The sequence below is a fragment of the Tiliqua scincoides genome, chromosome 3, assembly GCF_035046505.1.
Source record: "Tiliqua scincoides isolate rTilSci1 chromosome 3, rTilSci1.hap2, whole genome shotgun sequence".
NCBI lineage: Eukaryota > Metazoa > Chordata > Lepidosauria > Squamata > Scincidae > Tiliqua > Tiliqua scincoides.
Window position 1 is genome coordinate 133,289,787 of NC_089823.1, and position 15,335 is coordinate 133,305,121.

Genomic DNA, 15,335 nt, shown 5'->3' on the forward strand with positions numbered 1-15,335 from the left:
GCAGTGCATGCCCCATGCATGGCTGCATTGGTGCTAGAAAGTTGGACAGAACTGGGCCCTTAGACTAACACTGCAGTCCTATCAGAGGTTCTCTAACTTTTAGCATTGGGACCCACTTTTTAGAAAGACAATCTGTCAGGACCCACCGGAAGTGGTGTCATGACCGGAAGTGACATCATCAAGCAGGATAATTTTTCACAAACCTAGGCTGCAATTCTACTCACCCAGGAGTAAGTCCCAATTACTATCATTGTTAAAAGCATATACATAGTAGCCTGTTCAAAGTACAGATCTGTAACTTTTCTCCAAATGCAGTCATATACCATGGTATCATCAAGTCTAATATATTAAAAATAAAATATTGAAATGAAGGGGGACTCACCTGAAATTCACCTGGACTCACCTAGTGGGTCCCAACCCACTTTGAGAAACACTGTTCTAGAGACATGGCTTTAAGTAGGAAGAAAAGTCCAGTGGGTCCTGACTCACAGTTTGAGAAACACTGGTATCTACATTTTTTTGGGAGTAAGCCCCATTGAAGACAGTGAGACTTCTAAGAAGTAACAGCCCAATCCTATGCAACTTTCCAGCACTGGAGCAGCCATGCCAGTGGGGTGTGTGCTGCACCCTGAAGTATTGGGGCAGCCATGGAAGTCTCCTCAAGGAAAGGGAACATTTGTTCCCTTACTTCGGAGCTGCATTGCGGCTGCACTGGTGTTGGAAAGTTGCATAGAATTGGGCCCTATGTCTCACTGTGCTCAGTGGGACTTACTCCCATGAAAGTGTGTACTGCAGTGTTTCTCAAACAGTGGGTTTCCAGCCAATTTCAGGTGGATCCCCATTCATTTCAATTTTTTATTTTTGCTGCATTTGGGGAATGGTTACAATCTTATACTTTGAACGGGCTATCCTATATATGCTTTTAACAATGATAGTAAATGCGACTTACTCCTGGGTAAGTGTGAGTAGGATTGCAGCCTAGGATTGTTAAAAACAGATTGTTGAAAGAGCCAATGAGATGTTGTTATGTCACAGCATGGAAAATTAAGGTTTGTAGGAATAATACCATCATAATACATCACTTCCGGTGGGTCCTGACAGATTCTCATTCTAAAAAATGGGTCCCATGCTAAATGTGTGAGAACCGCTGGTGTACTGTATAGGAATGCAGAGTTAGGGCCAAATCCTATCCAATTTTCAAGTGCCAGTGCAGCTGTGCCAATGGGGTGTGCAATGCTTCCTGTGGTGGTGAGGCAGGCACAGAGGCCTCCTCAAGGTATAGGGACATTTGTTCCCTGACCTGCATTGCAGCTGCACCACTGCTGGAAAGTTGGATAGGATTGGGCCCTTAGTTAGGGCATAAGCACTTTTCTTCTCACTCAGGTAAGTATTGGCTGCAAATGACAGAAGAGAAGATACGCAAATCTTGATGTTCCAAGATATGGGAGAGCCCAATTATGATGGGAGCCACCCTTTCAGCAGTAATATCTCAGCACAGCAGATGATGCTAGGAGAGCCTGATGGCTGGATAAAGTGCTTCTGGGGGCCACATCCGGCCTGGGTCTTAGTTTGACACCCCCTGTCTATAGGTTATCTCATTAGTGGTGTAGCTGGAGGGGGGCAGAGCACTCAGCCTGGCGTGGGGGTGGGTGAGCGGTCCCTCCCTTCGGAGCCATTCCCGGCGGGGGGGGGGCAAAACGGAGCCGTATGGCTCCATTTTGCTGCCCCTGCCAGGAATGGCTCCGAAGAGAGGGGTCGCTCGCCCACCCCCATGCCAAGCTGAGTGCTCTGCCCCCCCTCCAGCTACGCCACCGCATCTCATATAGACATGCATGTTTACATCTAATGCTGCATTCCTATACATTCCTAAAAGTCCTTATTGCTGGTCATGACCTGCCTATTGACATCACTTTCTGCTCTATGGCGTCACTTCCTGCTCAATGACATCACTTCATGCTTTGTGACGTCACTCCAGGCCCTCAGGCATCCTGAATGCACCTGCTGCTCTAGACACTCCCAAAAAAGACCCGCCCTTAGAAGCAGACGCGACTCAGCCACTGCACGCGGTACAGACAGGCGCGTAGCCAATCGGGTGACGCTCAGCACGGCTCTCCAATAAGAAGCTGGGAGGAGGCGGGCGTCGCTCTTGCTCCCTCGCGCGCCCAACGCATCACTGACTGGCGTCCGGTTCATCCTATCAGCATCGAGTAGGCGCGTCCCTCCTCCTTTTGCCGGCAAGATGGCGACCACCGCGGCCAGCGCTGCTCCGGCTGCTGCGGGGACGCCTCCGCCGCCCGCGCCCGCCACTCCCCCGGCCGCGCCCGCAGCGGCGCCCGCCGCCCCCGCGCCCCCTCAGGCCGCTCCGGCGCAAGCCCCGTCCCCGCCCGCCCCACCCGCCGCGCTGGCGGCGCCCTTCCCCGGCGGCCGCGCGGTCCGCCTGCACCCGGTGGTGCTCTCCTCCATCGTGGACAGCTTCGAGCGCCGCAACGAGGGCGCGGCCCGCGTCATCGGCACCCTGCTCGGTAAGACCCCCGTGGCCGCCGCCGCTGCCGCCTCTGCGTGTTCAGGCTGTAGGCTGCCCGCGCTTTCCTGAGAGGAAGCCCCGTTGCCTTGAATGGGGCTCGCCTCTGAGCAGCCGCGCATACGAGTGGGTTGCAGTTCTTACCTGGGCGTAATCCCCATTGACTATCATGGGGCTTGCTCCTGAGTAGACTTGCATAGGCTGGGGCTGCATTCCTGTCCGCACTTTCCTGGGAGTAGCCCCATTGACTGTCATGGGACTTACTTCTGAGTAGACACGCGTAGGATTGGGCTCTTCACCCCTGCCACACTTTCCTGGGAGTAAGCCCCATTGACTAGCATGGGACTGACTTCTGATCAGACATGCATAGGGTCAGGTTCTAAGAGGGAGTGGAATAATAATAATAATAATAATAGATATTTATATACCGCCTTTCTTGGTCTTTATTCGAGACTTTATTCAAGGTGGTTTACATAGGCAGGCTTATTTAAATCCCTTATTAAATAGGGATTTTTACAATTGAAAGAAGGTTCTTTCTTTCAAGAACCACTACATTCAGGTGTTTCATTCCGATCTGGCTTCACATTCTGGCCTCCATCCTCCCACGCTCAGAGCAGATGGAATGGCTCGGCTTCAGCTTGTCAGAATGGAGAGTTGCCCAAGACTAGCTGCGGCCCTTTGTTCTGGAAAGTCATTGTCCACCTGTGGCTGGCTGGCTGGGGTTGAAGAAAGAGAGCATGTTTTGGGGCTCTCAAATGCCCTCCTTGATGTTTCAGTCTTGCTGTGAACTCTTTAAAGCAGGGGTGTCCAACTTCATATAGAGAGTCTAAGTTAGCATTCATGGTGCCTGCTGAGGACAGGAAGTGATGTCATTAAGCAGATGATGGGCAGAAATAAGCACTTTGTTTTACATAAAAACTCTTTAACTGCAAATGACAGAAGAGAAACGTGCAAATCTTGTTCATATCTTCAAGATATTAGAGAGCCCAGATGAGATGATGACTCACTCAAGGCCACCTATATAAACTCTTATGACTGAGCAGGGAATTTGAATCCATGTTTTGTGTTATGTTCTCTTCACCCTGTCTCTCAAGGCTCCTCTCACAGATGTTCTTTAGCAATCTTGTCGTGTAGTTCAATATAACTATTCATGTATTACAAGTGAGGATGTTGGGGGAGAGCCAAGAATCAAAGCTGGGACTTCCTGATCTGTAACTTGGCATTTTTCATGTTCACACGTCTTGGCCAAATGGCATCCAGGTACTGAATACCACCAAATGGTCTGATAACTTCAATTATTTAAGTAGAAAAGGAAATTTCAGCAAAGATGCATTTATTGTATGTAGGAAAAGAAAAAATGCACCTACTTTGCTATTTTTTATATTTATTGAAATAAACTGTGGGACGATGGAAGAAAAGCTCAGTTGCACATGTGCTCTTAGGACTACTTAGCAGAGTCGAATCTGTTGCCAGGAGTTTGTGCTTCCAATACATTCTTTGCTTTAAATGGACGTCCCTTCTGATATGATCCTGGAGCCTTGGTTAGAATGGTTCACTCTTGGGTGCATGGGGGCAAATAGTCATACTTATATCTTTTTAATTCATAGGCACAGTTGACAAACATTCCGTGGAAGTCACCAACTGCTTCTCTGTCCCACACAATGAATCAGAAGATGAGGTGAGTGCTAGCTTAGGCTCCAGTCCTATGAACACTTACCTGGGAGTAAGTCCCATTGGCTATAACATTACTTACTTCTGAGTAGACACACATAGGATTGGGCTGTTAGTCTCTAAGCTGTATTACATTATTTATTTTGGCCATTCAGTGGAAGAATGTGGCTGGAGCTATAGGGCTCAATTCTATTCAACTTTCCAGCACCGGTACACCTCAATGCAGCCCCAAGGTAAGGGAACAAATGTTCCCATACCTTGAGGAGGCCTCTGTGACTGCCTGTCGAACACAGGAAGCCATGCATACCCCATTGGCACAGCAGCACCAGCCCTGGAACATTGGATAGGATTAGGCCCTTAGACACTGATTCTAATCTTTTGCATGTTACAGGGCAGAGAGAAAAATTAAATGAAGGAGCTGTTCCTTGGTTCTTGTAGCAAGCAAGATGGAGTCATGGGTGATCTTAGGCAGCTTTACTGCTGGTGATTGCTTGTGATCCTGTTCTGTCACACCTATAGCTAAAGCAGGTGGCTGGTATGAAAAGCTTTGCTGTGTAGCTAGGTTTTTGCAGGATTACTACTGCAGGATTAGGGGGACAAGCAATTCTCACTGCTGCCCTTGTAAACCAATGAGACGATAATGGATTAACCAAGGTAAGCCTTCATCTAAAAAATAGTGGCGTTCATGACTTCATAGAATATTTGACTGCTGTCATACAATAGGCAGGCAGTTGACCAGTGTGTCAGTCTTGGTTGAGCTGCTACAATATCAAAATGTGTACTAAGTGACTTGGGAGACTTCACCACTGCCAGAAATCTGCTTAGTATACAGGTAAATTACCCCTTATCTGGACATCTGAAATCCGGACTGTTCCAAAATCCAGACATTTCTGTCCAAGCCCTTTTTAAAAACTTGGTGTAGTGTGAGCACTAGAAGGTCTTGTGCTCATTCCCATGTAGACTGTAAGTTCTATTGTATTTTACATTTTCCGAGGCTCGGGGAGCCCTGCGGAGGCTTCTGCAGGGCTCCCCGCACCCCTGGGAGGCTGCTGCTGGTAAGTAGCATGAAGCTCCTGTTGCCCCTGGGAGCAGCACAATCCTGGGGATTGCTTTGCTGCATTCCCCCTCCCCTACAAACACTAACTGCGGCTTCTGAACTCCTGGAGAGTTTGGAAACTGCTGCCCTAATGAGTACCACTTCTACCCAAGCTGGCAAAGTACTTCAGGAGCTGAATACTGATGTAGACCGAGTTCACAACAAGTCTTGGTGGTAAGAAGCATGCCTTTATATTCTGTTCATGGACCTAAAGACTTAAATCTTCCCTTCTGTGGTTTGTAACAAACCAGAGCTTTGAAATCCTGACCAGTTAATTGTCTCTTGAGTTTCTACTAAATGGGAAAGTATTGTTTGTGACAACCTTAACAGACAACTTTAAATCTCCTCCTTCTCATGTATGATAGGGAGGTGAAACTGTACAAGCCCAAAGCTCATGCTCATAACAGAAAACTCTGGTTTGTTCTGTTTTTATCATGCACTCTGTGCATAGAACATGTCTAGAAAGATAATATTGATTCTTCTTAGTGTGATGGAGAAGCTGTAGCTGAGTGGTAGAGCTACACAGCAAGTTCTCAAGTTCAACTCCCAGCATTTCTATTTAAAATATCTTTGATAACAGAGCTGGGAGAAATGTAGCTTGAAGTTTTGGAGAGTTGATGCAGTCAGTTGGGATAGGGCTTAGATGCTCTGAGGCAGTGGTTTCCAACCAGAAGAGGGCCATTAAAGAGGGTGTCCAAGAAATGGGTACCCCAACAATAGCACAGTGATTGTGATGCTGATGGGAGCAAGGGGTTTTAAAACTTACGTGGGGGGGGGTCATGCTGGCCTCCAGGAGGGTCTGGGAGGCTTGCAGTCCTCTCTGCAGGCCTCCCCACTGTTCCAGATAGTTCCATTGAGCGATAAGGGCCCACTTCAAGTTTTGTGTGAAAACAAAAATCCACCCCCTCGTACCTGCCAATACTTACCATGGTCCCAATGGCCAAGTGAGATTTAGGGAACCGCTGCTCTAAGAGCTTAAGCTTAGGTGCTGCAGATTCTCATGATGTTTTGCTATTTTTTTTAGGTGGCAGTTGACATGGAATTTGCCAAGAATATGTATGAACTACACAAGAAGGTTTCCCCCAGTGAGATTATTCTGGGATGGTAAGTCCTCTCTGCTACAAGTCTCTTTTGCTGCAAAAACTAATGGTACGGCGTGGATGGATTTCTTAAACTTCTTGAAATGCTGTGCCAGTAATGCAGTTAGCTGCAGTAATAAATGGAAAAACTTCTGTGGTGGCTCAGCACAATTCCACAAATAGATCTAATTACAGAGTGAGTCATTGTGAGGTACCTAAAGTATGGTAGAGCTGCAGCAGCTTGCTTACTGACAGTGCTAGGCAAAGGTATCTGTGTTGTAGTTTTTTGAAGTGTGGGGTGGGGTAACCAGTGCTGCTGTTCTTATAGTGCTTTAAGAATGGGCTGACTGGCTTCAGTAAACCGCCTGTCTGCCTATAGCTGGATGAGTGAAACTTCTTGTTAGTACACAGTCTGATGTGCCAGCACCTATTGGAAAAACATGCAGTTGTGTTATCAGGCTATATCATTATGGATATTGGAGTTTCAGTCTATCTGATTTCATTCTATAAATGCCCATTGTACAGAAGGGAGTGGCTAAGAATATAAATCAAGGATGGCTGTGTTAACACAAAATTATTTAGTGAAGCCTACTTTTAGTTGTTGTATTGACAGTATGAAGGGAATAGCATTTGGGGGTCAGTATTGATATGGTTAGTGAGGAACAACAGGGCAGAGAACGTTGTGTACATTGGTGACCGCTTCATAGGCTTCATTTTAGGCCAAACTCCCTTCTGGCTCTTGCTTTTACTTTATGGCTTCTGGGAAACAACTAGGAAGACCACATGTCCATAATCATGGACATGGGCCTAATGAGTTGAGAGCCTGTATTCTTAAAGTCAGAAGGATACTGCTTTTCATATGATAAAAAGAAAGTCTGGCAATGTTGGGTCTAGTATTCTGTTTCTGAAGTGGTTATCAAAAGGTTGACTGTCGTTTTTGGAAACTGTTATGAATGTGTGTGAATCTTGATAAATTATCAACAAGCCTTATTTTTGAAGGTTCAAACAGATGTAACATGGCAAAGATTCTGTGGTTAATCTGTTCAGAAGAATTGAACCAAATTCAAAGAGTGTCTTTTTGTTGCTGTAATTGTGCACTCGGGCTTTTGAGTAAAAGATTCCTTTTTCACTAGACAATACTGTGTAACATGAAACCTCGACTGCTCATGTAACAGCAAGATAAAGATGCAAAAGCTCTCCTACTTGTGAATGTTTGCAGCTGATGCTTCAGAGTAGGGAGCATTTCCAGCAGCTCCAAGGTGAAATTTCATTCTGTGTGAAATGGACAACTGTACATATGAACAAAATGATTTATGAGCATGGAATCTAATGTGTTCATAAATAGAGGATCTTTTGTATTGTCATCAGATAAAGAACAAAATAAAATACTATAAGAAGCTGCCATGCATAACCCCTTCAGGTCAAAATGGTGCACTTTTACGTAGCAGGCTTCACTTGTATGGAAGTAAACAACTTCATAAGCCATCACAAAACTCCTGGAACTTATGGGCTCTTTCAGCATCAGTTTCATGCAGACTCACTTCTAATTAACTTAGGCTTATATTTCCTCAGTGAGAAAATGCTGTTGCTACTTAGCCTTTTAGTACTTTTATGAGGGGACTGGTTTGCCATCAAACAAATTAATATATGGATTTAACCACAGGACAGCACAAAAGATGCTTAGTGGATGCATCTAATCCTGAATGTGTGAGCCTTGTTGTAACATATGTCACTGGCAAAATATTCACCTGTGTTCAGAGTATAGCTGCCTTTAAAAGTTCATTGTTGAACACACTGTAGTATACAATTCTTAATTCTGTATTTGAAGGTATGCCACCGGACATGACATCACAGAACACTCTGTCCTGATCCATGAATATTACAGCCGGGAAGCACACAATCCAATTCATCTCACTGTGGACACCAGTCTGCAGAGTGGACGAATGAGCATTAAAGCTTATATCAGGTATTCACAATACAATCGTTTTTAGTCCCATAAATGAAGTTACCAGGATACCCATAGTGTGTTTTATCTGCAACTTTGTCCATATAGCTAGAAACATGAAATAAGCTTATAAGGGTTTTTCAGGGTTACAGAACAAAATGTGTGATTCAGTTGACTGTCATTTTTGTAAACATTCCAATCTTTCTATAAGGTTTACAAGAAAATTCAGGGCCAGATATTTTTCAACTTTCCAGCACTGATGTAGCCATGCCAGTGAGGTGTCCGTTGCATCCTGCAGTGGGGGGTGGGCAGTCACAGAAGCCTCCGCAAGGTAATGTTTGTGTGCTTACCTCGGGACTGCGTTGTGGCTGCATTGGCACTGGAAAGTTGGATAGGATTGGGCCCTCAGATAACTAACTTTAAAGGAAAGCATTAAAGCATTTTCTATGGAGATGCAGTACCTGCTTCCCTTCGTCTGCTGTTTATATAGAAGAGGTGGGAGTGAAAGTGGACTTCAAGACTTTTCTTGGTGCTTTCTTCTGTATTCTGCCCTGTTGTTGACTTGCTTATGCAGCAGGTATAGAAGTTGCTCTGAACTCTTGCTGTATTCTGTCTTCCTTGTAGTACTGCAATGGGGGTCCCTGGTAAGACAATGGGAGTAATGTTCACTCCTCTCACAGTGAAGTATGCCTACTATGACACAGAACGGATAGGAGGTAAGCACTGTATTTTTGTTTAATGCTTGATTTTATTGTCTTTGGGTGATGTCCGTCTTCCCAATTTCACTTGTGATGGGCTGATATTTCTGTCTGGTGTGATGAAGAAATGGAATATAGTGAAGTGCTGTGTAGGTAGGGGCTGGTTTGACCCACAATGTGCTTGGTGCTTAGTAAGTTGTAAAGTAAAAACTGTTCTGGTATCCAGTTGCGAGGGGATAAACCTTATACCAAATGTTGATGTTGCCAGAGAAAGAAAGCAGGGTGAACACTCATGCCAATGGTAACCCTGAATTCTCTTCTGTAAGTAGATTGGATCCCACTCACTCCTGGGACAGGGGAGTAAATCACTAGTGTTTATGAAATTATTGTAGTGGAAGCAAATCTTATTTCAGTTCTTGGCACTAGGTGAATGGGTCTTCACTGATGAAGATTCCATAGGGACTTGTGCAAGATTCTTGGGCTTTGGTAGCTAAGCCAAAAATTCTTGTCATTAGGACTTCGTCCCTGATATTGTACTACTCTGCTTAGAAGTGCAGTCTCCCCTCCCCACCTTTTCAGCTCTAAACTTTGACACTGGGGAGGGATCACCCTTAAAGTTTCATTGGACTTGGAGGTGAGGGGCATAGGCAGTTGTTTGGTACTGTGAAGTGCCAAGGCAACTTTTCTCTCCAGCTTGGAGCTGGACAGGGAGATGGGAATAGTCTTAGTAGTTGTGCTGCACTGTGCTTTATGAGCATATTGCAACTGCAGTAATGGTTCCTCCCACCATCCCCCACCAGTTTCCAGTATATAGGAAGGGTGGAGTTCTTCTTATTAGTTTCACCAGATGGTGATGCAACCATTGTGAATCAATGACAGAACTGGTGTGATTTGTGAAACAATTTGTATACAACTAAAAAAAGGTCAGAACAGATAGTCAATTGACCCATTTGACCTAATCTATCCAGTTGAATTATTTACTCTGTAGCCCACAATAGCCACTGATGCAACCCTGAGGTAAGGAAACATTCATTCGTTCATTCCACCTTTATTGGCATAAACAATCCATCAAGAAAACAAAATTAAAACATTCAAGGTAGCCACCAATCATTGATCAGGCAAAGCAATACAGAAGAATTTACGCCTCGACAGTGCCTTAAATAAACATTTTGCAACATTTGATGAGTGGCACTCATTTCTCCCGTCCAACAAGTACCGGACCAAGTCTGTATCTGAACCATGAAAGTTTTTCAGGAATGGATATAGAAAACGATGGCGTAAATCAATATAGTTGGTACATTACAAAAGTACATGGGTCAAGGTCTCTTTTGAGGTCAGGTCTCATGACTGGGGATTCTCCAATGGTCTATTAAATCTTGCTCTTAGTACATTTGTAGGTAAGGTATTAAACCTACCCAGCGTAAAGACTCTACGAATCTGAGGTGAACACATGAACAGTAGATAGCTTGAACCCATGAAAGACCAATATATAGACCAATATAAGGGCCATGAAAGACCAATATATAGAGGCGAACAAGACTTATGGGCTGCAGCTTGCAAATCCTGTTTCTCTATATTGAATAGTCGGGTCTGAATAAGATTGTAAGCCGCAGACATGGGTAATCCTCCTATCAGATCAGGTGATAAACCTAGGAGCTGGAGTCTTTTATGAAATAAAGTTAGACAGGGGAAAAAAAACATCAGCAAGAATATTGGAGAGCATGATGTTCTGATTTGCCTCAAAACCGACCCGTAGCCAAAATCTTAAGTATCTCAGCCAGGCCAGTGTTTCAATTTTTTGCAGACCAGCTTTGAGGCACAATGCTGTGTAAGAGACGCAGTGAGGTACTGCAAAGATCTTATAGAGGAATCTGGATAGAACACGTTCTACTAGAGTGGAAATGGCTGAAATCCAGAAAGGGGTACCAAACAGCAATCGTGCCAGAACCTTGGACTTAAAGATCTGCACCGCTGCTGGGATATAAGAATTGCCTCAGGTGTAAAAAAACTGCAAAGTAGCTTGAACTAATAAATTGCTTGAGTTAATAGCAGCCTGACGATGAGGTGACCAAGTATGCCTATGATGAAACAGAATTCCCAGGTATTTGAAAACTTTAACCTGTTCGATTACCTTCCCACCAAAGGACCAAGAGGTAGGTTTCCATTGGGAACCAAAAACCACTATTTTAGACTTCTCAAAGTTTAATTGCAATTTGTTGGAAGTGAGGTATTTAATACACGAGTTGATAAACGCTTCAAGCCAATTTTCTTATGGGACAATAGCAGCATATCGTCTGCATACAACAGAAGGGGGAACAATATGTTAAACAGCATAGGGGCTAAGACACATCCTTGTTTGACTCCTAAATTAGTAGGAATTGGGGCCGAAAGTTTAGGTAAGGGAACATTTGTACCCTTACACTCCGTTGACTTGGTTGCATAGGATTGGGCCCTCAGTTTATTTGGGACAGGTAGAGGGGTATCAGAAATATGTCCTACTTATGCCTCCTCCAACCTGTCTCGTTAGTTGGGAAACCAAAAAAAAAAAAAGCATGCCTTGAGTGCTGGTGGTGCAGTTTGGTTTAGGGTACTAAGGCAGTTATAGTGCTGTACTGCATTGCCCAGGTGACGGAAAAAGCAGTGTGTTATGACTTCTGCCTCTGTGCATAAGCTCTTTGCTTGCAAGCGGTAGAGGGATGGACGGACAATGTTTTCTCCAGTTTTTATAATACTGGACCAGGAAGAGGTAGAAAAACGATTAGGGTTATTATGCAGTTAAAGCCTTAACTGTGAAGTCTCTTTTTTATCAATTATTGGTCAGGTAATACAGAAATCTAAATTCTGTTAAATGAACACAACTTGCTCATATTTAGTATTTACGATGAAATAGATGTTTGGTGGTTGTTTCAAGTCTAGAAACCTGGATTGCTGGCTGGGGGTGAGGTGTGACTTGGAGGAATGTATGTGTGAAAGGATATCTTCCCTGTGAGATGTTTTTCACAGCAAGGCTTTTGTAGGTGTGTTTGTCTGCCACATTTTGGGAAAAGTAGTTGAGGGAAAATCTTGCAGGGGAAAGTGGCAGGTGGGGAGTTAAATACAAATGGCAATCCACCCATCCTCCATTGCCTTGTAGTTGTTTGCAGCTCTGTATCTGTTGTTGAACAACTTGTTTGACCCTTGGAAGATGCTTTCCACAAATTGGAAGACACTCGCTATTCAAGAACCCCCCTTCCGTAAAAATTTGATTTTAGAATTTCTGATGATTGAAACTTTTTGTCATTAACGCTTTCAACTCTAGAGAGAACATGTTGTACAGTATCCAGGGTGAACAGGGTAAGATACCAGTAGAAGATCAGTCAGTAATGTTAAGTACTAGTTGTTGAATTCTTGCTTCAGTGATGGTGGTAGATTGTGCCAGAAGGCTTATGATGGGCAGTGAAGCACTTCATTCTGACTCATTCTGCACTTCATTCTGGTAGAGTTTTTGTTTAATTTTCTGGTATGGTTGGTAGAAAAACTTCATTTTTATTTTAATGTGCTTTCCTCATTCATTTGTATGTTCCACTTTAATAGAAAGTGTAAATATTGCTGCAACTTTCTTCAGGAGCTCCATTGTGCGTCTGCCTCTGCTGTTTTTTACCCATGTTGCCCTGTGGAACTGCATCTGATCCATATGGATAATAAAAAATAACTGCCACTAAAAGTGTGTGTGGTGGAGTGCATTTTGGGAGCTATAGTAACAAATCAGATTTTACATGTTCTATAATTAAAACAAAAAACTGCAGCACATTTGGGATTGAATGGAACAGAATACAAATGGGCTCCATTTGTATCCAGTTCAATTTATTCCACAAATGATGTACATCACATGTCTAATGATTAGTAGCCTCAGCTGCTGTCTTAACTGTGTTTTCTCCCCCTCCCCATGCTCAGTTGATCTCATCATGAAGACTTGCTTCAGTCCAAATAGAGTGATTAGTTTATCAAGTGATCTCCAGCAAGTGGGAACAGCTTCTGCTCAGATTCAGGATACCCTGAGCACAGTACTGCAATATGCAGAAGATGTGCTGGTAAGGCTAATATTGTAGCTTGTTAAGGGAGTTTTGCTTTAAATGTTTCCTTTCTGCTTGTATGTATTAACTAAGGTCTTTGTCTTTGTGTCTAGTCTGGTAAAGTGGCTGCTGACAACAGTGTTGGTCGTTTTCTGATGGACCTCATTAACCAAGTTCCAAAGATTTCAGCAGAGGACTTTGAGACAATGCTGAACAGCAATATCAATGTAAGTCATTTGAGCAAGTAGTTCTTTGCCTCATAGCTCGCACTGAAAAAAGTATCTTCAAATAGTTTTTTAAGACATGTTACAAGCTGTGTAAACAGGGGAAAAAATTAAATAAGGTAAATGTAAAGCCTAGTCTTTTGCATGCCTATTCATTAGTAAGTCTCTCTGAATTTGGTGAGACTTTTAGATAAGTACATAGGATTGCAGTCTTTGTATGGCTTAAATGTTCAGTAAAATTCAAAACGTTGACTAGAAACTTTTCTTGGAATATTATCTTCTGAGTATTTTAAGATACAGCAACACAATGGCATATACTTCCTTACACTGTTTAAGGAAAAAAAATGAAGGTATTCAGGACTGTCAGCATACTAATTTTACCATATCAAAGTGCTGTCTGTTTGTGCCTGTTTCCTAGAGATAAGGCCTGAAAAATTTAATTACAGCATTGAAACTCCCAATTTCATTTGGATTATTTAGACTGTATCAGTTCATGTTTTATGAAAAAACGCATTTTTATAAATGGAAAACTTTTTGCAAAAAAAAAGTGGAAAACATTCTGCCCCAAATCACTGCTTGAACAGCTCTGTGATCTTGACACAAGTCAGTGAACCCAGATAGGATTTATATGTAGAATATGCTTCTTTAACAATTGTTTCTATTTTACAACTGTCTTCTTTCTAATCTTGGAATATGTCCCTTTCTTATCAGGACCTGCTGATGGTGACTTACTTGGCAAATCTCACACAGTCACAGATTGCACTCAATGAAAAAATCCTGAATCTGTAACGAACTCCTGGCCATCTTGTAATAGAAGAGCATGAAGAAAACTTCAGTTGTGCCCTTGTAATTCAAAATATTTTTAGTTGGACTCTTCTGAAATGACTGCTAATTTAACCTTTGTCTTCATCTCTCCTATTCCTTCCTTCCCTTCAAAAAATAAATTTGAAACTGAAATTGGCTTACACAGATGAGGACCATAAATTAAAAAACAAGCTGGCAACTTCTCTGCAAATCCAAAGGAGTTCAGTGTCACCCTTTTACGGCTAACACAATCCTGTTTTTCTTATATGGATGCAGATCATTGCATTTTTTGTTTCACTTAGAATCTGTGGTGTCTCAGGAGCAAGATGAATAAGCTTATGATAAAATATCTTAAATTTCAAAAAGAGATTTTCTAAAACAGACCAGTACTCTTAAATCACTATCACTCAAATTCTTGAACAGAAATCATTCAGCACTGTTAGAGTACATTTCAGCTAAGGAAGGCAACTGCATAACCAGCACTGTTGACCTGGAGGAGTATATGGTGGTGTTTGGTCTTCCTTTGGGGTAGAACCAGCTGACCCAAGCTTTCTACAGTTCAGCCTTCATGAGAACTGCTTACAGAGGCACAGCCAGCAGAGATTATGGGCTGTTAGGTGAATTGTTCAGAAGGAGTTCATTGGGAGCTGACTTGTTCAGAAGGAAGGAGTGCAAATTGCAGTTCCACATGGATGAGGTCTATACTCCTTAGCAGAAAGCCTTTGCTCTATAAAGTATGTATGTGTATCAGTAATGATAGGTGTTTCTTGCCTAAACTGATGATGTTGCCTCTTAGGAGACCAGTAATTTAGAGAACTTCCCTGTCAGGAGGTTCACATTGTATATGTATAATTCATGGCTAACCGATGTTTTGTGTGACAAAGTTTCACTGCTGAAGCCTACTCCAGCTGTTACTTTGACAGTCACTTTTGTCAAATCATGAATAGTTGAATAGTTTGACTCCTTTTTTTTATAATTGGGCTTATTCAGTTATGCAAAATAGTAATTCTGGACCACATGCTACAGAAAGCAGCCACTGAGAATCTGTACATTTAAATATTATAGTTGGTCATGGTACATGTGTTGTCAATTAATCTGACATTGTGGTGGAATGTAGACATTTGGGGTTTTGTAGGTCAAAACAGGCACCCTGAATTAAGCTTAAAACACAACAGCAGTACAGTCCTCTGCCTGCTTACTCAGGCTTTAGTCATATTCAGTGTGGCTTCTCAGGTAAGGATTGCA

The 15,335-nt window shown here is 43.1% G+C and overlaps 1 protein-coding gene across 1 annotated transcript; it reads left to right on the top strand.

Moving 5' to 3' along the window:
- Positions 1–2,239: 2,239 nt before the first annotated feature.
- Positions 2,240–14,307, top strand: EIF3F (eukaryotic translation initiation factor 3 subunit F). Its single transcript, XM_066621637.1, has 8 exons — positions 2,240–2,522; positions 4,129–4,199; positions 6,313–6,392; positions 8,196–8,333; positions 8,937–9,028; positions 12,944–13,080; positions 13,176–13,289; positions 13,998–14,307. The coding sequence occupies exons 1-8, from the start codon at positions 2,240–2,242 to the stop codon at positions 14,073–14,075; spliced, it is 993 nt and encodes a 330-aa protein (XP_066477734.1). The 3' UTR covers positions 14,076–14,307.
- The last annotated feature ends 1,028 nt before the right edge of the window (positions 14,308–15,335 follow it).

Excerpts from the sequence above, each read along its gene's own strand:
- EIF3F (XM_066621637.1), top strand. The coding sequence starts at position 2,240 with ATGGCGACCACCGCGGCCAGCGCTGCTCCGGCTGCTGCGGGGACGCCT. Across the intron at positions 2,523-4,128 it reads CGTCATCGGCACCCTGCTCG|GCACAGTTGACAAACATTCC; the intron begins GTAAGACCCCCG and ends TTTAATTCATAG. Across the intron at positions 8,334-8,936 it reads AGCATTAAAGCTTATATCAG|TACTGCAATGGGGGTCCCTG; the intron begins GTATTCACAATA and ends TCTTCCTTGTAG.